At 35.0% G+C, this 23,697-nt stretch overlaps 1 protein-coding gene and 1 long non-coding RNA gene across 2 annotated transcripts in view; both read left to right on the top strand.

Annotated features, from left to right (window-relative positions):
* Window positions 1-2,173: 2,173 nt before the first annotated feature.
* LOC139969110 (uncharacterized) lies at window positions 2,174-6,732 on the top strand. The gene is made up of 5 exons (XR_011793651.1): window positions 2,174-2,873; window positions 3,187-3,881; window positions 4,220-4,277; window positions 5,206-5,266; window positions 5,878-6,732. It is a non-coding gene; the product is annotated as an uncharacterized lncRNA (long non-coding RNA).
* A 2,839-nt stretch (window positions 6,733-9,571) lies between these two features.
* LOC139969106 (uncharacterized) overlaps window positions 9,572-23,697 on the top strand; it is a 113,864-nt gene continuing 99,738 nt past the window's right edge. Inside the window, exons 1-5 of the mRNA XM_071973886.1 lie at window positions 9,572-9,755; window positions 10,305-10,337; window positions 11,361-11,708; window positions 12,324-12,446; window positions 14,535-14,876. Coding sequence (XP_071829987.1) covers window positions 9,635-9,755; window positions 10,305-10,337; window positions 11,361-11,708; window positions 12,324-12,446; window positions 14,535-14,876 — 967 coding nt within the window. The 5' untranslated portion in view covers window positions 9,572-9,634. The remainder of the gene's footprint in view (window positions 9,756-10,304; window positions 10,338-11,360; window positions 11,709-12,323; window positions 12,447-14,534; window positions 14,877-23,697) is intronic.

Genomic DNA, 23,697 nt, shown 5'->3' with positions numbered 1-23,697 from the left:
TTTCACTTTAGGCGCAACATTTATGTCACATATACTCTAACGACTGAACTCTTTTCCTTATTTTCGTTCTCACTCAGTTGTTTTCTTCCTCCTGGAAATTCTCTCTGCTACGGTTTTCTTCTGGAAATACTAATTATGACGCTGTTCAACATGATCATTTTTTCAATTGTGGTCCGTAAAGTCGTTTTTAGACCAGTAATGTCAACGAGCTCAAGGAGTCCGAGAAAGGAAATAATCTCCAGGATTCAAATGCTGGTAACATTTTGGATCCTGCTTGGTCTGTCCTGGAGTTTTGGATTTCTCGCAGTTATACCAAACAGGAAGACTATCACTTTCGAAGTTCTCTTTTGTATATTCACTTCACTTCAGGGACTGATCCTAGTCGTAACAATCTATGTTAAAAATCCCGAAGTTCACGAGGCATTAAAAGGAACGAAAAAGCTAGTTTGGATGAAGATAGGAAGCTCTGACAAGAAGAGCACCAACTCTGACGGAGTCCCATCATTTTCAGAACTCGTCAAACTGCAATCCTTCCAACACCACGAAGAACTGAAAAATGCATCCAAGATCCATAATTATTCAACAAAAGATAACAATTAGATAGTAGTATCCATGTTGATTACGAGAGTGCAGAAATAGATGTAGAGTGGGCGGAACTATTCTTTCTACACACGTGACCTTAATGTGCAGATTTCAATTAAACCATAGAACGGTACATATTTGCTCAACAGTATACCTTGTCATTGCAAGATGAGTAACGCTGTGGTAGGTTGCCCGCCATACCTTCCTTGGTTACAGATAGAAGTTTTTTTTTATATTTTTATATCCCAATATGTCATGTTGCTGCTACCGGATATTTTAATAAAGTTTTAAAGGTATAGTTTGTGTATGACTTCATAGCAAGATTGTATAATTATGTAGACATGCAGTCGTGCTTCCTATTTGATATTTTGCAATTTCGGTGAATGGTCGGTATCCATTTCTGGTACTAAACTGACTACTTGTTTAAGAAGGAAAGCAACGTCTAATAAACGTAAAATAAACGTAAAGTTTCATGTGGATATACATTTTTATGCTATACTTGCACTGAGCTCAATTACGATCCCACTCCATAGACCTATATAATGACAATACTCCAGACGAGAGAATCAAGATCAAATATTGTTTTCCTTTACACGAAGGCAAATATGTAACGAAGTTCATTACCTTGAATACTATTATTAAACGTTAACAATGTAACTATTATAATTGTTACATAATAATAATTTCTTCATTGTTCAAAATCATTCTATCGGGCTTACATTACGAGTGTAATTGATATCCGTCTAATCGTCACTGCTATCACTATCTCGATATCAATGATACAGGAATCCGGACCCATTCAACGGATATACAACTTGCAGCAATATTAGCAAACTCCTTTCCCAGCAAAATCTAAAGACAGCTTGGTTAACTTTATAGATTAACGCGCCTAAGCCACTGATACCACTTGAGACAGTTAAGCGCATTCAAAAACATCTTAACAAGAGGCTACAATGGATGAAACGGGGAACAGAATTTCCTCCTATTTGTCTACTTTACGGCTTAGATCCCAGATGAAAGTTCCTCTTTTTCACCAAAACCACTCAACCGAAACCACAATGGAATAAACACCAATTGGTCTCTTTTAACATTGAGAACTTACTGTGTTTAAATTGCCTAGTTATACCAGGGAGTTTCCATAACAACTCCCTTGTTCAATGAGGACGGTATCACAACTGAAAGTTGTAATTGTAATTAGGTATTTAAATGTAAAATTAGGTATTTAAATGAATACAGGATATTATCAAATGTATTTGAACAGTGTTAAATCACCAATACTTATTTCGAATGACTATGCACAGTGTAAGCGATCTTTTATTCAAATTTTCGATTAGGAAAAGACCCCCTAAGAAAAGTACATGTCGTCTTTGACATATGGGAAATTGGGCCAAGTTATTTGTTATCTGTTTAGACGACTGTGACGGAGGAAAATGTCGAGGAAGTTGCCGGCGATCTCGCACTCATAACAACTCAGACTGACGATCTTGACGCATCAGAAATCGAGGATGAAGCTGGGTCATTGGAGGATATTGCTAATGCCAACAGTTCTTCACCAGAAGTAAGAACTTCGTTTTTAAATTGAATTTAAGTAATATACAGACCTATACACAATGATATGTACATGCAGCTGCGTAACTATGGTAGTCTATGCCATTGTGGTCGTCTTGGGCTCGGCGATAAATACCGAAAACAACGAAACATCCACTCATCTGCTGAGGCAGTAGGTCAGCAAAGAGGCTAGTGTTGACATCACACTGTTGATCATTTAAGTCCAAAATGGCCCCATGCACTCTATGTGGGCCAATCGCGTAATCATCTATTATTTACCCATATGAGCGTCTTCTTTAAACTGCAATCAGAGGCATAACAACTTTTAAAATTTCAACCAGGCTCATCCTAAATCTTTGTTTCAAATGTTACACTGTCAGTTTTTGGGACAGTTAACAACTTAATCGAAATAGACGAAGACGAACTTGGCAAGGAAACGCAAGGATCCAGTAGCGTAATCATTTCTCTGGAGCAACAAGTCTCAAATGTTCAAGAGAATCCAGGAAACTTTACAGACGTACAAGCCAATGTTGGCGTTCAAGCTGTTAAAGTTAATCCAAGTATTACGAACGCGATCACATTTATAAGTTTATCACCGAGTAATAGCACTCACCAAGACGTTCAAAATGCTGATCTTTCAGAAGAAAACACAATACTGCATAATGACGAACGGGAAATACAGACAGACACCAGCCTAACATCGATCTTCGTTCCATCAATAATATTGGAACTAGCCCTGATAGGTATTTCCTTCAATCACTGAAATATCGACATTAAACTATGTCAATTTTTTAATTTTTTATTTTACGACTTTTGTCGAAACAGCGTTTTCCGTGTATAGCCAATCAATCTTGAAAGCAATTAATACAAGTTTGTTAATTTCAGTTTCACCAGAGGCAGAGATGTTTCAAATTAATTTACAAAGTTATCGGCCTGTAAATTAATACGAGCAATATAAGGAATAAAATATTTACTAATTTTCCTTTAATATTTTTGAATAATGTCGAAACTGTACTATTTATTTTAATTCTTTTTTTTTTCACTTCTCACTTACAGTTGATCCAAACATATCCTACGATCCAATCAGCTTGATCATTAACAAGGATTCGCGCCTGTTCCAAACAAATATGGCTTCCAATGACTCCTACAGACAGGCAATCGCTAGTCAAGTGATTTCTGCGACTTAAGAAGAAGTTGATAAATTTGTCATTGAAAATCTGACAGACGACGATCGTATCATATCAAGGTTTATGATTACACCTGTAAGTGTCAGCCAAGGGGGAAACTATTCTGGAAAGTATTATCTATATGTTCATAAAAAATTTCTACAGCTATGTAATGAGGTCAGTGCATTCTATTCAAGGAATGTATATCTGTTGTACGTAGTTAAGTTTAATTGTGTACATTGTAGCAATGCATTAATATTTACAATCAAACGAAATATTTCATGTAAGGTAACATTGTCAGACAGGAGGGTTTTGTTTCATATTATTTTTGCATATTTTTTAACCTACTTATCTTTGTAGATAAACGCATTTAATTTGGTATGTTCTCCTAATTGCTATTTTCTCTGACAGCAATTAGAGGGAATCGATTCAAACGAAGTTGTAATAGAGAAGACATGTGTATTCTGGTTGGTGCAACCGGGAAGGGAAAGCGGAAGCTGGTCTGATGATGGTTGTTTGACATCTAAAGACAACAACCATACCGTGTGCACTTGCAGTCATTTGACTAACTTTGCCGTGCTTGTTGTAAGTTCACTTGAGAGAACTTTATAAATTGAAGGCAATAGAGGCAGAAAACATTTCATTTTACATCTAACCTGCTTTTTTAGTGTCACTGGTGCAAGCTACCGCATCGTTTATGTGTTAAAGTGACTTGTGTTTACTGTGAGAGTAAATCTTTATGGAGTCCCGTATTCAGTACTTATACGTTGTATTTGTAATCTCCACTAGATTTTAATAAAGACACAATATTTATGTTTCGGTAATAAATCAATACAAATGCTCATGGTATAACTAATATTGCTTGCTTTTTTTCTTTGTATTTCAAACGGACAACCCAACCCTTAACGTTATATCGTGGATAGGATCATCCCTATCGAGAGCTGGCCTCGTTGCGTCTGTCTTAACATTGTCTCTTATAAAGTAAGTCGAAGAGTCGATAATAATATTCATTTTGGAACAAACCTATTGAAAACATAAACTGCAGGAAGAACCGTATATGTGCATATTTTTATATATATTGCAACCAAAACATGTTTTACTCTTTTAGAGAACTGAGGCAGAATCACTCTTTACAGATCCATATCAACCTCTGCGTAAGCCTGTGGCTTTCTGCATAACATTTCTGGCCTGGGATTTAGCCAAAACAAGCCCGAGGCATTGCCGGAACATTGCTACAGCAATACATTACTTCTGACTAGCGACCGTGGGTTGGATGACTGTCGAAGCGGTGCACATGTACCCTTCTCTTTCTTAAGTTCCAATCGCAAAAAGCGTTTCAACTGAAGTTCAAATATTTTGTTCCTGTATCTGCCGCGTTGGTGTACGGTAGGCAGCTAAAAGTTTCCTTCCTGACGCCGATTGATTACTACCGCGATGCCATCACAATGTTTCTACTTTCAATAAATCGTCTTTAGTCTTCTTTCAAGTGTTCCAATGGTCCATCCTAACTGCTGATACTGACCGTGTATTTTGACACCATAGTAGCAACAATTACGATTGCTGTTTGAATGACTACAGACTTAAATGATGTTCCATGTCTATTGCTTTGAAGTCTTGAATTGCTGTCATAGATTTGTCATCCTAGTATTATTAGTGAATCGAATACAATTCATAATCCTTTTTACATTCTTTGAGTAAGATTTTCGTCTCATTTGTTTTAGGGTGGATATTTTATATATATTTCATGTCTTGACCTCCAGTCATCGAAACCATTAGTTCATATAATTAAACTCTAAAGTAATGTCATAATGTGGCAAATTCGGTTCATTCATTTATTTATTCCAGGCAGAATTGAAATTATGCATAATCAATCCAAAGACAACAGATTTACGTTCATTTCTTTCCCTAGGTCTCTCCTTGGTGCCTGTCTTGGTTGTGTTCTTCAAGTCATCTGATCAATCAATGGAATAGTAAGTTAACATATCATTAATTACAAAGTTGTTGATTCCTTGCCGAGAGCTTTCGTAGGTATGGCCAGATGAAATATGATTTCGGACAAATGAAAAGTCGTTATACTTACATTCACTACAGGAATTAAATAAAGCGTCAATGCATAAATATGTGTTTTTTTCATGTATTTCAGGGGAAATATATCCTAACTAAACATACATGCTATTACCCGTAGACTGAACACGTACTTCATAACAGCTCATCCGATATATTAAAACGTTCAAGTAGCTCTTAACATAGCTATAAAATAGATCGGAATACCTTCCTTTTTTGTCCATTTGACGAGAACTCTTAAAGGACTTTTGACACAAGCATAGTCAGAAGCTTTCTAATGTTGATGTAAGGAATATCGTAAATGTTGTATTAAATCGTTATCTTCTGGGAAATTCTGGAAACCATTTCAAATTCGTCTTTCACAATAATTACGAAGGTAACTTCATATTGATATTTTCGTAATATTCTGATTAGGGTACATCATGTTGAAATCCTGGCTTCAACTTATAAATAGAAATATGCTCCTACTAACATTGGTTTGTTTTTTAGTTATTGTTGTCTGTGTGATATTTTGCAGCTACTTCTTACAAACTGGGAAAGGACTCTACTTTGGTCTTCTTGTGTAAATTCTGATTATGGTTTTCTTCAACATAGGCGTCTTTATCCTACTTCTTCGAAGAATTGTTTTAAGTCCTATGATGAAAAGTAGTGCCACGCGGAACAATGAGAAAGAATTGCTTGCACGAATGCAGCAACTTATTCTGTTTTGGGTTCTTCTAGGGTTGTCTTGGATTTTCGGTTTCCTCGCTGTTATTCCAAACCGGAAGACATACTTGTTTGAGATCCTTTTCTGCATATTTACGTCTCTTCAAGGGATCGTTTTATTCATCTTTATCTGTGCAAAAAACCCAGAAGTGAAGAAAGCATTAAAGAAAACAAGTTCTTTCTTCGGTGAGTGGAATATCACAAACACTAAAATGAGTTACACTGTAAACAGCACTATACTGACAGTACCATTGCACTTGAGACATCAAGTGATGAATAGAGAGAAACAATATTGATTCTATGTTTACACCATACGTGCTACATTTTGGGTTCATCGATACCGTGTATTAGTCCCTCCATGATGTTCATCGAAGCTTGGGCAACCTTCGTTGCTCAGTTTTAGCCCGTTCAACTACATAAAATCTTTCCATTTGTATGTAAAACCTTCGAATAATATTATTCATATCAGATGTAAACTAGAAAATATATAATTTGTAAGTGTTTCACTCTATGGATGAAAGTAGCAACTCATTCAATCCAATAAAAGACGAGCTCTATACAGACGAGTACAGACAGTACAAACGAGTACAGACAGACGAGTCCAGTACAGACGAGAGTTGCTAAATCAGTTAATTTGAAGGCAGCAGCATCTTTACTGTTACTAGTTACCGCCATTATATAAAAATTCAATCGTACACATCTCTTGACTGTTACTGCACCTTATGGTATTTAAATAACTAGAAAAATAAAATAAACTGCCTTTCCCTTTGGTTAAAAGGATTAATATAGGTAAAATATATAAAAAAAAATATTTTAATTTGAATCATGTGAGTTATATCTCTTTTCGTTTTTGAAATATTATCGTAAGAACATGTCCATCAATCATACGAGAATGGACGTCTTTAGTGTACAACACAGCTTATTAGACTACTTTCTAAAGATCGAACCTTCTTTTATTGTCTCAAATTCACATTAAATTAAGTTGATTACAGTGAAATGCAAGTTGGTTATAATTTGAATTTATAACGCAAGGTGTAATTAGAAAGAGTTTGCTGAAATTCGTAGACCAATGGACTGACATTAACACATAAAACTTTGCCGAGTAGCCGACTTTATTTAGCAATTAAGAGAGAGTTCGAGAGCTCTTAAAGGAGCATTTCAGATATTGTAGATTGTTTAATGGTGATATCCGAAAGCCCAGAACAAATGCAGTACGCAACGGTTTTGGTAAACGATGACTCATCAAGACTAAAATTATCCATAAACTTTGAATTACCAAAACGATTCACTGTATATAATGTGTCCATCAATTTGGGACTCCCACATATGGACTACGATGGTCCATGCTAATTTGGAAAGATCCACGCTAATAAGGTTGACCTTACAGTGACCTACTTTGTAAGTTAATGAAATGTGATAGCAATCTGTCTCATAGCTGCTGCCACATAGATCAGTTCATGGACTTCTTACCTCTTTGCTGCTAGCATATACCAATTTGTAACTAGTGTGACGGTTTCGCAATGCGCATTCCTTTTGAAGAAACCCGAGAACATTTATCGCAGATATCAAGGCACTGCCATATAATCTGATATTATGTTTTGTTAATTGGATTTAAGTGCAAACAACTACTAACAAGTAAAAGAAATCTAAATGAAGTTTTGCCATTAAAACACAGGACCAAATGAGCTTATATCTGTTGGTAAAGTGTACAGTAAAGTGTAAAGTTGGTAAAGTGTACCATGCACTTATTTCTGTTTTACATCTCCGATTATAATATTCCAAGTACGTTACATTGATGTACTTTGGCTATGTTTTCATATTATCGCTGATTGCTGGATGATCTTTAATTGAAAACACACCTAGTTGCTTAATTCAGGTTATTTGATCGTATTATGATGAAGCGTGTACATTAAGCGTGTTTCCAATGAGTCATAAAATACAATAAAACAAGGCTTCGTGTATTAAGCTAGCAGTTTATGTAACCACAATTAAAATGAACATTCGATTTACGGAAGTCAATGTTATACGAAGATACAAACACCGAATGTATTGAATGTTTACAATCTGATAAAGAAACGATTACAGTATGCTTTTTATCTTACTTTTTGTTTCACCAAATCTGATTACTTAGACTGGAATTAAGTTTGCTCATATTGGAATTTGCCCTTTGAGATGTGGCTGTAAAAGATAACTTCAGTGATATTGTTAGTAAGTTTTTTGGTAAGGTTCATTGTCTCTCTGGAGTTATTTATGACAATGCAGATATCATAACAGGAACAAATAACAAAGAAACAGAGAAGAACTAAGCCCATACAAATCTGTTTGGCTAATTTGTATCTTCTTCACATATTTCAAATATCAACCAAGGTTGCTATAGGGTTAGCATGACATATTGGCTGACTAACCATTGCTGTCACGTAATGTAGTATCTCTCTTATGAAATATTGGCAACTTGACACCACAAACTAACTAGGAAAATGTTTCTACATATCGATACAAATCGATGAAGATTGTCGACATTAACAACATTGAACAGTTTCTATTGTCATTTCCCACTTGTATATTGCTGTCAAAGAATGACAAAGAAACGTAAATAAACTTTTATCTGTTAGATGAAACCATCGTTTTAGGGCAAAGTGGTACAAAGAACTCATACACGGTCGTACGGGTCACTATAGACACTTCGCTCTTCTGTCGGTAGGCTTCTACAGACTGCCGTAAGGTAGGACACACCTGTTCAACGCAGAACCAGTAGCAGAGCATGTCTCGAAAGAAGATCTGTCTCGTTTTCAAGTGTATGATTACATTTACTTTCTGTGGTCGTGGCTTTACATTAACGGTATAAGTTTGAAAATCGACATATCGGTCAGATGTGTTGTAACACTAAATCTGCTACCAATGGACAAAGATATTTAAAAGAAAACACACATAAGATGGAACTGCACGGGGTCGAAACGAAAATTGTTCCTATTGTCTTGCTACCTACTATCTCCAGCAGTTGGTTTATGCCAGGCAGGTGACCATATGGAATCAAGGTGTATATATGTGATAACGGTTCTAACAAACGCTCTTGACTGATACTCATGTACGGAGGTATTGTGCTATAGGCCAATATATAGGTACTTTAGAAATATTTACCCTTATCATGAGTGATCATTTAGCTAGAAACGATCCAAAGTATTTCATATCAATTTCTTTTTCCGGTTAATCAGTGTCAGTTGGTATTACTTTAGCTGTCAAATTGACTTGTCATTTCGTTCATGAAGTCACATGCTATTACTAATTAACAGTTCAGTAGGGCTTTTGGTGCATTGTTCTTCAATTTCTTCAATTTTCTTCAATTTCCTCTACGAAGTACAAGGATCCCAGTAGACGAACATGGCTTGATAATGATTATGTACCAGTTATTGGAAACCTTAAGCATATGTCTGTGTACATTTTATGATTATAAATTAGTTCCTATTTATTCACTGTTAATCATTTAACAAACGTTTTTCATTGTCCTTGTTGACCTTTGCCACCGGTTACTTCTAATATAACACCGTACAGTAGGCTGTTACAAGTACGGTATGGGTGTATGTACTTACACGTTACTTGTACATCTGCCATCATTCAAGATGGTTCGAAATCAATTCTTTCGAGGACTTCCCTATGTGTTAGGGATATTATTGACTATCGTAATAGCTACTCGTGAGTAACATTTTCATATTTTTTTTCACATTCAATAAATTTACTTACCATCTCTATTGTTATATGCAACGTTTAGTTGCATTGCTGAAAGTCATTAAATAACAAAATCTGTACTTTTAAAATTTAAGCACAAACTGTTCCTCCAACTTCACTCAAACGTGCAATCAAGTCACCGCAAAATAAGAGAAGGTAAACTTCAAATTGCGGTTCTAAAACGGATTTTACCTTCATCTGCGAAGTTTAGTATTCTCAACTACCTTTTACATGGTACTCACCGTCTTCCCGAAACAGTCCCGGTTCTAAAGTTTTAGGTGTTTTAACTGTACATAGACCGATAGTGATTTTTCACATTGAAGTTTTGTAGATAAACAATTAATAACGCAACCAAAATTTGACAGGAAGATTTTAATGTAGAAATTGGCAGTTTCAGTCAAGCCGAACATACATAAAAATCACTATGAAGTAAGCGTATCATACGAAGCTTTCAATCACATGTTTGTATGCTTGAAGTATTGTAAAACCAGGTGATATTTATATGTACTCTTACAGATTACGCGAATGCCCAGACTTGGGCACCAAATGGTAAGTAGAACAGAATCACTTTTTACTGGACATTATTGCATTTCTCCGAAATAAATATAAAGGAAAGTCTATAATTCCCATTGTCATTGCAAAAAAAAGTCGTTTTCCCGTGGAATGCCTTGAACGTACATTTTCCGTCAAATGCAATCCGAACAGATAATTGCAGATATAATTTCTCTTTCTAGAAATTTCATCTCCAACTGACAAAGCGCATACGATCCTCATTTCAGTTGTTTTGAACAGACGTATAAGAACAATTGGATAAAAAGTCAATTAATTACTTTCATATTTGATAAACTGAAATGTTATAGGTTAATGAATAATAGAAAACTGATGAGATATTTTAGATAATGAAAAACTGGCAAATATATTTATAGTTAGAACGAGACACGAAACTTAATTTTAGTCTTAGACCTAAAAAAGATATTGATTAATTGTTCAGTGAGCAATTGAAGATGCAGAGCTTTAATTTTTGCATATAGTATTCTAAACGCATTCATAAAAAGTGTACAAATCATCAAAATCAATATCGTCATTAATCTATTTTCCCTCATAAAACTGATGAAAGGTCAGATCGTACTAATAGGTCAAACTCAAACAAGCAATTTATTTGCGACTAAGACTCAACACCTGAAATACAAATTAATCAAGAGCATCCACTGCGTTTACTGTAACGTGAACGTTATATCTGTATAGTAGTCTCGAAGCCAAATTGTGTATATTTTTGATCAATAAGTATAGCGATGGTCTTTTTTGCAATATTTCACTATATTTGATCATAATGAATGTGTTAGGAATACCACTTAGGTAACCGCCAAATTAATATTCTTACTATATTTCAAGCTGATAATGATTTTCGTGGGAAAGTATTCCTGATTTCATTGTTTTTTCTTTGTAACTAATAACTCCGTAATAACTAATATTATATTAAATAAAAATTGTATTTTATTATGAAGAATTTATAAAGAAAGTATGCTTATCAAACCACAAAATGACATTACTTGTTTTTTCTGAACTATTCAGATGGTGTAAACGTTAGTTCTCCCTACAACTTTACGTCACAGAACTTTGGCAACGGACACTACCCAAACAATCTCTATGAAGATTTTATATTCTCAGCGCCAGAAGGATTGCATCTCCTGCTTAACATTATTTATGTTAAGACTGAAAACTCATATGACTATTTAACAATTGGTAACGGTAATATCGTAGGCGAAGGAACTCTTTTGTCGTATTCTGGGGGACCTGCTATCAATGAATTACGAGTTTTATCAAATGGTACCAACTTGTGGGTTACATTCACTACTGATGGAAGCGTCACCGATGAAGGATTTTATGGCATTGTTGAACCTGTAAATTTGACATCTGATGGTACAGTTTATCTGTAATTTTCTTTAAGTAATATCTAACTAATATTGATAAGTTATATATCGACTTATAAGTTATATAAGTTATATCGACTTAACCAAGCTACAAATGTATGACATATGCTCCACGGTTAGACCATCAACCTGGTTATGTCAACATGATGTTGATGGAAGACTGTGCAAACTTTTATGAATTTTGCCGAGGCTAAATATGTTAAATGATTGACAATACACATGTAAATAATTTGCGTTTCATTCGTTCTAACATCTGTGAATGTTTTCAACAATCATATAAAGTAATTTAAGAACATGTAGTCGAATGGTTAAGCGGTAAACTACAGGTAGTTGGCCCTCAAGAAAACAACCATATGTTGTTACTACTAATGTTTATAACGATATATGTGTTTGTCATACCAGGTATTTGTTCCATAACAACTCACTGGTCATACATAGAAGGTTAACAAACGTGAATTGCGTTAAAAAACATCTCAACACAATACTCTTAGACAAGTTAGTCAAACTAGCGCAGACTGATGTTGTTAGGAACTCTTAAGTAAGTGGGTTGAATAATATAACATTTTACGTACATTCCGCATACGTTTACCTTATTACTTTCCAGAATTTGACTGTGGGAAGGAGTTTAACTGCCAAAATGGTGAATGTATACCACAAAGTCCAAGGTGTGACCACTTTCAGCCAATCTGCGCAAACAGTCAAGACATGAAACATAATTTTACTTCTGGTATGTAACGGAATATTGTTTTTAATTTTCTTATTATTCAGCATATATCCTATATCTCCAAATACACATAGATACGGTTTTGTGAGGTTGACACGCAGGTGTGAACGCACCGGGGTCCGGGCTGCAGGGGAGCGCCTATGACAAGTACCGAAAAAATAATCACTCATTCACTGAATGCGGCCGACGTAGAGTTTATTATTGATATTTACATGCAACATATTGTTTCCCTAAAATATTGTTCATCATGAACTATACCCATTGGGAACTCAAGCAAAATCCTTTCCTCACAAGACAACTCATGAGAGAGCCATATCCAGGGGTGTTAGAGGTGCCAAATATATATTAAAAGAAATGCTTACCCAAGCTAAAACCATGGTTGGGCTTGGATAAATATGGAATATTCTATGCGGGCACATTTCGTTTAAATAACCAGGACAATGCCGATGGCAATTCATAACTCTATATAATATATTAGATACCCCTCATCCCCCTACCCCCTTCCCCCCAAAATAGATGGATTTGCTCGTATCTTTAATTTATCCATGTTCTTCGCCACTTCGGGGGTATAAGTATGATACTAAATGGAGCACTATATAGGGTTAATGCTTGCTGTAATGGATCGTTAACACGCCACTAAATCAATCGATTGATGAAAGCATAAACATATACGAAATTTATTCATTTCTAAATTGTGCCTGGGCAGGGGATGTTATGCCTGCGTGATTCATAACGTCATAGGCTCCTAGGTCAAGTACCAAAAAGAAAGCAGCCTTTGGGCCTTGTATACAAAATATATTACAATGCCCGCAACATTTAAGCCGATGTTAGATATTATATTCTTCAAATTCAACTCACATTAACGAGTGCTGTAAAAAGCGCATGCACACAAACACACGTATAACATGACAACTCTTCGAATATCCAGGTACTAAACATATTTCTGGTAAAGTTGAACTTGTAATTATACAATTGCATTCTTGAATTGTGCATCATAACTTGATAGCAACGCAGATGATTTCACCAGATGCATGATGTTTAGTATTTAGTATGGGAAACGGTGTTGTTGTTTTTCTGGTGGGGGTGTGGGGGTTGAGCGGGGTTAGTTTCAGTAACTAAATATCTAAACCACCGGTGATAATATGTGATGAAATGAGTGGGGCGGATTCTTGAGCATTGTAAGATCACTGCTGGAGACTGATGCATCGAGTGGAAATTAAAGAAAATCAAATAATTCCATACATCCGATTGCTGAAAAACTGAATTACTTCTTTCCTCTGCACCGTACGTGCATACGTGCAGCTTTATTTTTCGTTGTAGCAAAATAGTAGTCCAAAGAAGTAAGGTAGTGTTTTTAATTTCTGTGCGTTCCAAAACGGGCCTTTGGTTGGAGGCATCACGACGGACTTTACATCCGTTAAGTAAAGATATGTTCATCGAGAACCCGTTTGAAATGGGAGTAAATTAGAGAATGAAATTAAAGTTTGTTTAACCAACTTGGTCACCGTGTTCAGACTTTCCCAAATCTAACAAAAGACAGACAAAATAGTCGAATAAATGTTCTTCTTTTAAGGACATTATTTGAAAGAGTATGAATCAAGTAATTTAAAATCAGTTGAAATGGAGAGTACTATGTATTAGACTTGGAGTAAACACTTGCCGGTACATTGTGGAGATTAGCACTAAACTTATTAGCACACTAACGAGAGCACGCTACGGTCACTGAAGCATTATCATATAAAACATTCGAACATTCAATCACATAAAGAAAACATACGATAAAATCGTTAGAAAATTATGGAAGAATTTAAGCAGTCGTGTTTAATGTTAAGTGTTTCAAGTACTGATTTTCCATGAAATTTCCACATTGTATTTCGTTTGAAATATTATTTTTATAATCATATTATAACTCGTATACCTTAAGGTTTCTGTGTATAGCACATTGCTAATTGTTCTAGAGATTTGGCACAATTTAAAGCTAGTTTGGAATAATACCACAGGTTTCTGCTTTAAATGGTTTCATTTGAAATAATTTCAGATATTTCATACATTAATAAAATGATAATTGAAGATCATGCCCTTTGCTTTCAGATGTTTCTTACGTCAACTCGTCTCGTCACAACATTTCTTACAATGGAGAATATCCATGTAGGTTAACTCAAACGGAGATTTTCATTGCACCCGGGAAACTTAATCTTTTACTTACAATCGCACATATGGAGATTGGTTGGGGAGACTACTTGGTAGTTGGAAACGGAAATATCTCAAACGAAAGGAACATTGTTGAATATACAGATTCTTATATAGGATATGATGAAGAAATAAAAGTGTTGTCAGAAGGAAACATGATGTGGCTGACCTTTACATCCGATGCATATTTAAGTTATGTAAATTTGATCGGTTTTATCGAAGCAGTAAATATGACGATCGACGGTAAGTTATTATAAACTGATGTTACATATTGTTTGGTTTTCTTTAAGAAATGGATATAAAATTGAAAAAATAGAAGATTACTGTAATTGTCTCTTGTGTCAGTAACATAATTGGATTCCTAAACAACACACCAAGGGCGTAGGAACCGGGGGGGGGGGGGGGCTGGGGGGGGGGGGGCGCCAGCCCCCCAGTGAAAAATGCGGAGGGGCGGAAGTATCATTCCGCCCCCCCGCTTCGCAAGTCAGAAAACCCCTTTTTCATTTCCAAATGAGAAAAAAATCTCATTTGGAGCACCAAATTGCATCTAAGGCCTGGTGAAAATACAAAATTAAGTTTACAAAATGGAGTGGGTGTTGAAGTGTGCTATATTGTACCAAATTGCATCTGAGGCTACCTGGAAATGCAAACAATTCCAAAGGGGAGGGGGACACCCCCTCCCCTTAGACCCCTCCCCCACGCCGGCCATCAGTCTTCAGCCCCCCCCCACTCAAAAGTACCTTCCTACGCCACTGCAACACACTGAATACACAGTGTTGAATCAGACTTCGTTATAGGGAACGGCTTCGTTTTTAGTGCATGCAGAACTTGGAAAAAGGAGGTTCAGTGCATTATCGTAAGTTTCATGAGACTTGGTTCATTGCATTTTGGTATTTTGTTCCATTTGAATCCATCAATCGTCCGTCTGTGTGTCCGTCCATCCGACTGAAAAAAAAACCTTGAGAATTTGAAAGACAAAAGAACACACACACACACATAAAGGTAACTGGTGTAATTAATAGAACGTAATCTAGTCCTTTTTTGAGATAAGTCCTGAATGAAGAAGGTAAAAACTACTTTGGATAACAGTAGCGTTTTCCACAGTAAGTAAAAAACACTTGACTTTTTGTCCTACGATCGTTATGACGTAAAGGGATACTTAAAACTACTAGAATGTTTAGTGTTGTAATATACTTGGAGAAGTAAGAGAAATAAAAACACCTGACCAGCTTTGCAAGAAGAATGTTCAACAAAAGGTCAACATATTAAAACAAATAAGATAGTCAAGTGTAAGTATGTTTCAAGGAAGAAAATCAGCGACTTGTGTTTTCCGGAGGTGCGGAAAATTTGATTTGCCTGACCACTCTCCTTTCACGAATCTACTGGATATTATGATTGGCTATTATGATTGTCTTAGAAAAGACAGTGGATCAATGAGAGAAATATATCTAAGTTTAATCTGACTAAAAACACTGAGGTAAAATACCATTTGACTTTTAAATATGTTTTATAAGATGATAACATGATCATTCCATCATCAGATTTTAGAAGCCATAATAATATCTACTAATGTTGGTACTATTGCCATTACATGCACTGGCGTACCATTCATTGTGATTTGGAGAGTAATAGTCGTGGAAGAACAGCCAATAACAACATGCTTGTTTTTTTCAATATTCACAGATAGCTTGTTAGATGCAAACCGATCGTACTAATTATTTAATTCATTAGTGACAGTGAGTTTAAAATATCATCAGTATACTATGTGAAAGCATTGTTAGTGTTGTAAGCGAAAGGAATGACCGACCATTTTTAATAGCATTACAAATATCACTCACGTGTATAATAAATAAAAGTGGTTCCAAAAGTGAACCCTCTTATTGACTACTGTCTGAATCAGAGCAATCCGCGTGAACTCGTAAACCGTGCTGAATACCAGTCTGACAAATAATGGCATTGTATTTATTCAGAAATATATCTAGGCGGTTAAACGATGTTATTTGCAGGATTTGAGGGGCAATGTAGAATAGAATTAGGACGATACTTATTTAATATAGATACGAATCCCCAATCTTAAAAAAGAAATGGTTTGGGGCGTAATGGTTGGATAGTACGTTATTTATGGTTTTATGAAACTCCAGCAGTAGTTTCGCATGTTTATGTGACCAAATCGTGTAAAATTTCTTATAAATTGTAGCCGTGCACACGCGATACATACATTATGCCTGCAGTAGTCTTGTCCCAAGGTGATTCTCTACACGGATTTCAATATCTGGAATGGATGGCAAACATGTGTATAAAGGTGCCAGGGATATAACGTTACCAACGTTACACAACGTTATGTCCATTCTTTGGAAGTCTTGTCCCAACTTGACAGTTGTTTTGGGCTGTTTATATTACCGATAGCATACTGCAACCCATAGAGTCTTTTAAAGAAAATTTCGAAGATACGTTCTGCAAAGTGTGGTAGCTTATAGAACAAAAGTGAACATTATCATTAAAGACATTATCATAAGACAATGCATGTTAAACCAAAGCATTTCATATATATATATATATATATATATATATATATATATATATATATATATATATATATATATATATATATATATATATATATATATATATATATATATATATATATATAGCATAACTTGAAGCTACCAGTTGTCTGACGATCGCTAACGCGTGAAACTCCGAGTTACTCCGAGCCTGCTTCTTCGGAATATCGTGTTTCGTCGAATGGTTCCAAGTAGTTCCAACCGAAACAAAAAGAAAGAGATGTTCACGCGGATGCAACAATTTGTACTGTTTTGGGTTCTTCTAGGTTTATCGTGGATATTCGGTTTCCTCGCTGTTATCCCGAACCGGAAGACGTTTGCGTTTGAAATCCTTTTTTGTCTTTTTACAGCCAATACTCATAGCTAGTACAGTAACTACTGTTCATGTTCCACAACCGTGCATCAGTAACTACTGCGCTGTGTTCGTAACACGGTAACATGTGTTCCAGGTGGCACAGTAATTACTGCAAGTGTTTTCTTACTGCAAATTTTTAAAAATTTAAAAATTTAAATTTAATTTTTAAAGTTTAAAATTTAAAATTTAAAATATTTAAAAATTTAAAAAATTTATGATTTAAAAAAAAAAATTACTGCAAATTGTCACCTGTCGGACTCGTAGTTCAACGTGTAACAGCTTTCCAGTAATTACTGTGCCAACTGTAACACTTGTTACCGTGTTGCGAACACAGCGCAGTAGTTACTGATGCACGGTTGTGGAACATGAACAGTAGTTACTGTACTAGCTATGAGTATCGGGTGCCCTCTGATAAATAGCGTAGTTCGTTGATATACGGTCCTCCTGAAAAGTTCATTGCAGTGCTGCCACCTATGATGTTTCCGTCTCCAATCGCCAAAAAGTCACAACAACTTTCGGTATTGATGTCAATTATGTTTAGTAGAAGGTGGAGTCCTTCTGGGCCTATGAAGATCGTTTCCTCAACAAGGTTGTTCTGATAACCCCCATTCCCAAAGTTCTGAGACTTGAAGTTGTAAGGAGTACTAACGTATACAGTACCTGAACAAATGAACAATTTATCATTTATACATTTTTCATATTCGAACATTCTAAGCTACTAACAAAAAATTTACTACACACTGCAGTAACGTCAAAATAGTTACAATCTTGTGTTTACTTTTTTGTTAATTTCGTTGAGTACTCAAAACATGATTGGAACAATCCGAAACTCATTTTAATAAGTAAACTGTGAATACTTAAATGAGAAAATCACTACTTATTTTCAAAATGGTCGTAAGTCATGACAGTTCTTCCGTTCACATTACACTTAACATGTCAAGTTTGACATCACAAACACCATTTGTTAAAAAAAAAACAATGGTGGCTGTTTAGCGTTGCGAGGGTTTCGTAAATTTTAAAAGAAAATCAACCATAATTATTTCACCCGATACACATAGAGAACACAGTTACTACTGTAAATCTTACAGTTTTGTACCACATTAAAAACTAGATCGTGCTATAATTCAGTAGCATTGCTATTAGGATTGCAATAAGAACTGAGGATATGTGTGATTCCAACAAATCCAGTTGTTTGGGATTTGTTGGAATTACAAATATCCTCAGTCGTTATTGTAAAGTTAATAGCACCTGCTACCGATTTATCAGCACGATCCAGTAATTACTGTGGTACAAAAATTTATATTTACGGTAGTTACTGTAATCTCTGTGTGAATCGGCTGGTTATTTTGGTAACAGTAACGTCTGTTCAAGAGAGCGTTCTATGTAAATGTTTGGTTTTGTTTTTGTAAATTACTAATCATTTGTACAAGTTAAACTTATTTCTATCATAAAAAATACGTCATATTTGTACATCTAAAAACTAAGAGCGTCTGATATCGAGTGTATACTTTACAAGGTTCGTCATACTAAACATATGCATGCTGACACTAACCCGTTTTTTTTAAAATATATTTCTGATTGCAATGAAAAATGAGACAATAAAGTTAAGTGTACATTTTTAACAAAACCCTGCAAGCAAATGTAGAACGTATATTCCTTTACATGCACAACAAATGTAAAGTATTCTCTTAAAAATATCCCATGGTATGTTCCCCTCAATTTACATTCCATTTGATTCTGACCATCTTCATATCAGTATAAAAAAGGTGCTTCTTTTTAGAAAAAGGTGAGGATTTTAAAACACGGTTAATATTTTTCCTGCTTTCTGAATTCCATAAAATTGGTTCAAAGATTTACCATTCTGAATATTTAAACTTGTATAAGTATTAAAATGATGGTCAAAATAAACACGAATTTAAATTAAATTTCGCATTAACAGCTTTAATTGACCAACCGAAGTAATGCATATCAATATCAGTGAAACAATTTATCTGTTTTACACGTATAACACTAAACAAATTCTTAGAAAGGAAACACACACATTTACAACTCTGGCATATGTGACATTCATAAGACGTTACCATAACTTTAAAGGATACACGATTAGTCAGTGGGTTCCCATTTCACTGTTGATATTGTTTAATAATCAATAATGCTTCAAAATCAACCAATACTTTTTCAAAATGCTTTCTACCATGCTTTTCGACAGAAAATGTTTTTGAACCTAACGTGCGTTATTTTTTTTTTAATTCACATGAGTTGTTATAATGCCAAAAGACATTTGAGAAGGAAGCTCATAGGAGCATACCAGTGTTCTGTTGAATGCATAGCAAAGTTTTCATATGTAAGTCACGTATATGCCAGTAACAACCATGATCTTAAATTTACATACATGGCATGTACGAATCCAAAATCCAAAAGATGAAAACTAAAGATCACAAAACTGAATTCTGCTATACTCACCGATGGGAATAATATTTTCTATGAAAATCGCACAAATCAAAAGAAAACTTGGACGTAATTTTTTAGTGACTTCCATCTTTAATGTTATGCAGATGCCAAATACCCAATCTTTTTCCACTAGGTTAACAATCAGGCATGGAATTTGTACTGCCAATTGTCCCCTGAACAACAATAAACATACCACTGGGTCATATCGTACATTTAAAGTACCATTCACATTTGTTTGCAAACGGTTATATTTACAGTTCACTTAATGCTTTTCTTACTTCTATCTCTGATTACGGAACTCAGCATCATAGTTCCTTATCCACTACAGACTGAAACCTGGTAACTGCTGTCTCCCACTTCATCATAAATATTGCTTGATAAGGTAGAAATGGCATTGATAGGCATATGCCACACATCGTCATGTTTTTATGCTTATGAAACAACTAATAAGTGTGAACGAAAACGGTGACTTTGGATGGCATTTATAAATTACTTGAAATTAAGTTTTTATTGACAAAATTAGAAAGAAAGCAAAACTTTCCATATCGCGAATTAACGTTTTTTGAAATTGTTAGTTTAATTGAATAAAAAAAAAAACAGTTTCACATAATATATATATATATATATTTTTGGCAATAGGGACTCATTGGGGTTATTACTATTAACAGAGATCGAATCAGCTGACACTCAATTAAATGGCGATTTAGTGGCTAGCTTACTTTTCTTTAAGCAAATGTATCCTAATTGAAAAGTATTTTCTTCGATGGTCTTTCTTTTCCATTGCAAATCTTCATTCCTATCTCATTTCCTATCTTGTTCTTTTTCTTGCTTTCTTCCTGTTTTATTTCTTTTCCTTTCCTGCTTCACAGTGTTCTATTTTTTTTAGCCGTGCGGCTTCTTTCACAACTATATATGCACGCTGTATATTGAAATTATATCAAGTATGAGTGTACATTGTATATTGTTGTGATGAAAACAAATAAATGAAATGAATACGCACATATTTATACCTGATCATCATAGTGATGATGATGATGATGATACTTCATCGTGATTTACTTACCCTGAATTTAAATTAATTTATCTTGCCTAGATGTAGGAATAGACTTTAGAAATAGATTTAACAATAACTCTCGAAATTCTACCCAGCCAATCAGAAAATTCGTTTCACAATGACGTAGTTGCCTCATAAAATCAGTCTCCCACGTTTTATTGTTTTCAACAAAATTAACCTAATCACGAAACGGACAGCTGCTTTCAATGTTTGGAAATTCCTGTTAACACGAAAGGCCGAAATTGTAGAGGTGAAAGAAACAATTGGGAAAGTAAAACGCTAAGGATATTTTTATGGTTATTGGTTTCATAACCGCTATCATTGAATGAAACCCGACTAGTTGCATTTAAGCTGTGTCTACGAATCGCCCATCTTGTGTGACCTATACTTGCTCACAACTACGTACGGGTTGGTACATGTAAGTGCGTATTTAATGGAACAAACTTTTTTATTTGATAAGTAATACCTTATCCCTCACAACTGTCTGCAGATTATCCACCAACTTCAGCGGTGATGTCCTACATAAAACGATAACATACTAACCACTCTTCGTTCATGCAAACACTCAGTACTTACAATGAATGGTAAGATTTATACCAATAATAGATCATCATTGGTAAACGCTTTATTGACAAATAACAACATAAGACTATCATAGGAATCATTTAAATAAAGGCTTATATTTTCATACAGCAAATATTGCGAATATGTTCTGAAGTGTTACATTGTGAATTATACCAATTGTTACGTTATAATCAGAATGTAAAATGAAGCATTTGAAGTGATTATTTGGTAGTATTCCTAGGAAACCGCGCTAGGTATTAACCTCGTTCCTCTCCCCTCGCCCCCCCCCCCCCCACAATAAAAACGTATAGGTTGATGAAAAGAATTGTGGAAATTAAGTTTAGGATTCTAAATTTTCTAAAATCAGCTACTATTTCAAAAGATTCTGGAAGACGTTTTACAATTTGTGGATCTTCAGTTTGTTACAACACCGCTCCTTAAAAAATGAAAGGGTAAGATTAGGAGATTAATTAGATTAGAGTAGTCAAATCCTTATCACAACGAAATCGATGTTATCTATAATACTAGTTCCATTGAGAGTAGTGACAGACTACGGTAATATCAGAATTCAGAAGTCGATATCAAACTGATGTAAATTCAGTTTAGTATAACCGTTACAAGAAAAACCCAAGGCGGTGACCCTTATTAAATACATCGAAAAATTCCAGAAAAGGGTAACTTTGAACAATCAATTACATTCTAGCTGCACCACATTCTTGTGTTCACGAATATCATATGATAAACTACCAACTTCAGAAACTGAACCGAAATGAAGAATAATTCTGCCACCGCTTACTTACTTACTTACTTACCGCATTATAATACAGCCAATTTTATCCTCCAGACATGTATCACGTCCATTAATACCGATTCACATCATGAAGTGTATGCTCAAATGTTTTTTTGTTTTTTGTTTTTTTGTGATATCTTCGTCATTTTTACAATCATTTGTTAACATTAAGGTTACTCTCCATGCAAAACATTAGTTACAATCTCCATATAGTGAGCGAATGTCATAAGTCGGATCCTTTTTTCTCGATAAAATTGTCCGTTATTATTACGTAAATGCTAACATTAGGTATTGTCAGCTATGTTATGATGGCAACAAACATTAGGGTTTGTGTAAATATTTCAAGACTTGCTGAAGTCCGTATCTGAAAGAGATAACACGAGGAAGAAAAATAAATCAAGACGTCCTCTTCTTTACGATCTACTTGACATGTTTTGTGACGAGCTGCTTCCGCTTGTAGGAAGTATTTCAGCCCTGGCTCTACTCCTGTCGATACTCCACTCACTAAGGTATATTCTTGACTTCTTGAATGCTTTCTTCACTTCTGGGTTTTTCGCGCAAAGAAAAATGAATAAAACGAAACCTTCAAGAGACGTAAAAGGCGGCTGCATCCGATACTCATAGCTAGTACAGTAACTACTGTTCATGTTCCACAACCGTGCATCAGTAACTACTGCGCTGTGTTCGCAACACGGTAACATGTGTTACAGTTGGCACAGTAATTACTGGAAAGCTGTTACACGTTGAACTACGAGTCCGACAGGTGACAATTTGCAGTAATTTTTTTTTTAAAAATCATAAATTTTTTAAATTTTTAAATATTTTAAATATTAAATTTTAAACTTTAAAAATTAAATTTAAATTTTTAAATTTTTAAAAATTTGCAGTAAGAAAACACTTGCAGTAATTACTGTGCCACCTGGAACACATGTTACCGTGTTACGAACACAGCGCAGTAGTTACTGATGCACGGTTGTGGAACATGAACAGTAGTTACTGTACTAGCTATGAGTATTGGCTGATAATAAATAAAAAATATTAGTTACATAAAAAGATCGGAAGGACTGCAATGCGAACCGTAAAGGTATCAGAGATGACGAAAAACACGCGTTCGCACTTTTTAGGTCTGTTTAGATATTTCGGCTTCTGAAGTTCGCTAACGCAGTAGACACAATATTACATAACATTTGTTTGTCTTCGATTTCAGTTCGTTATGACAAATTTATGCTGTCACTGATACTGCGGATTCTTTTCTTATGTTTAAAACTGTTATGGAGAATCGTTCA

This window comes from Apostichopus japonicus, chromosome 6 (genome assembly GCF_037975245.1).
Source record: "Apostichopus japonicus isolate 1M-3 chromosome 6, ASM3797524v1, whole genome shotgun sequence".
In the NCBI taxonomy this organism is placed as follows: Eukaryota; Metazoa; Echinodermata; class Holothuroidea; order Aspidochirotida; family Stichopodidae; genus Apostichopus; species Apostichopus japonicus.
Note: the sequence above shows the minus strand (reverse complement) of the source record. Positions and strands in the feature narration are given on the sequence as shown.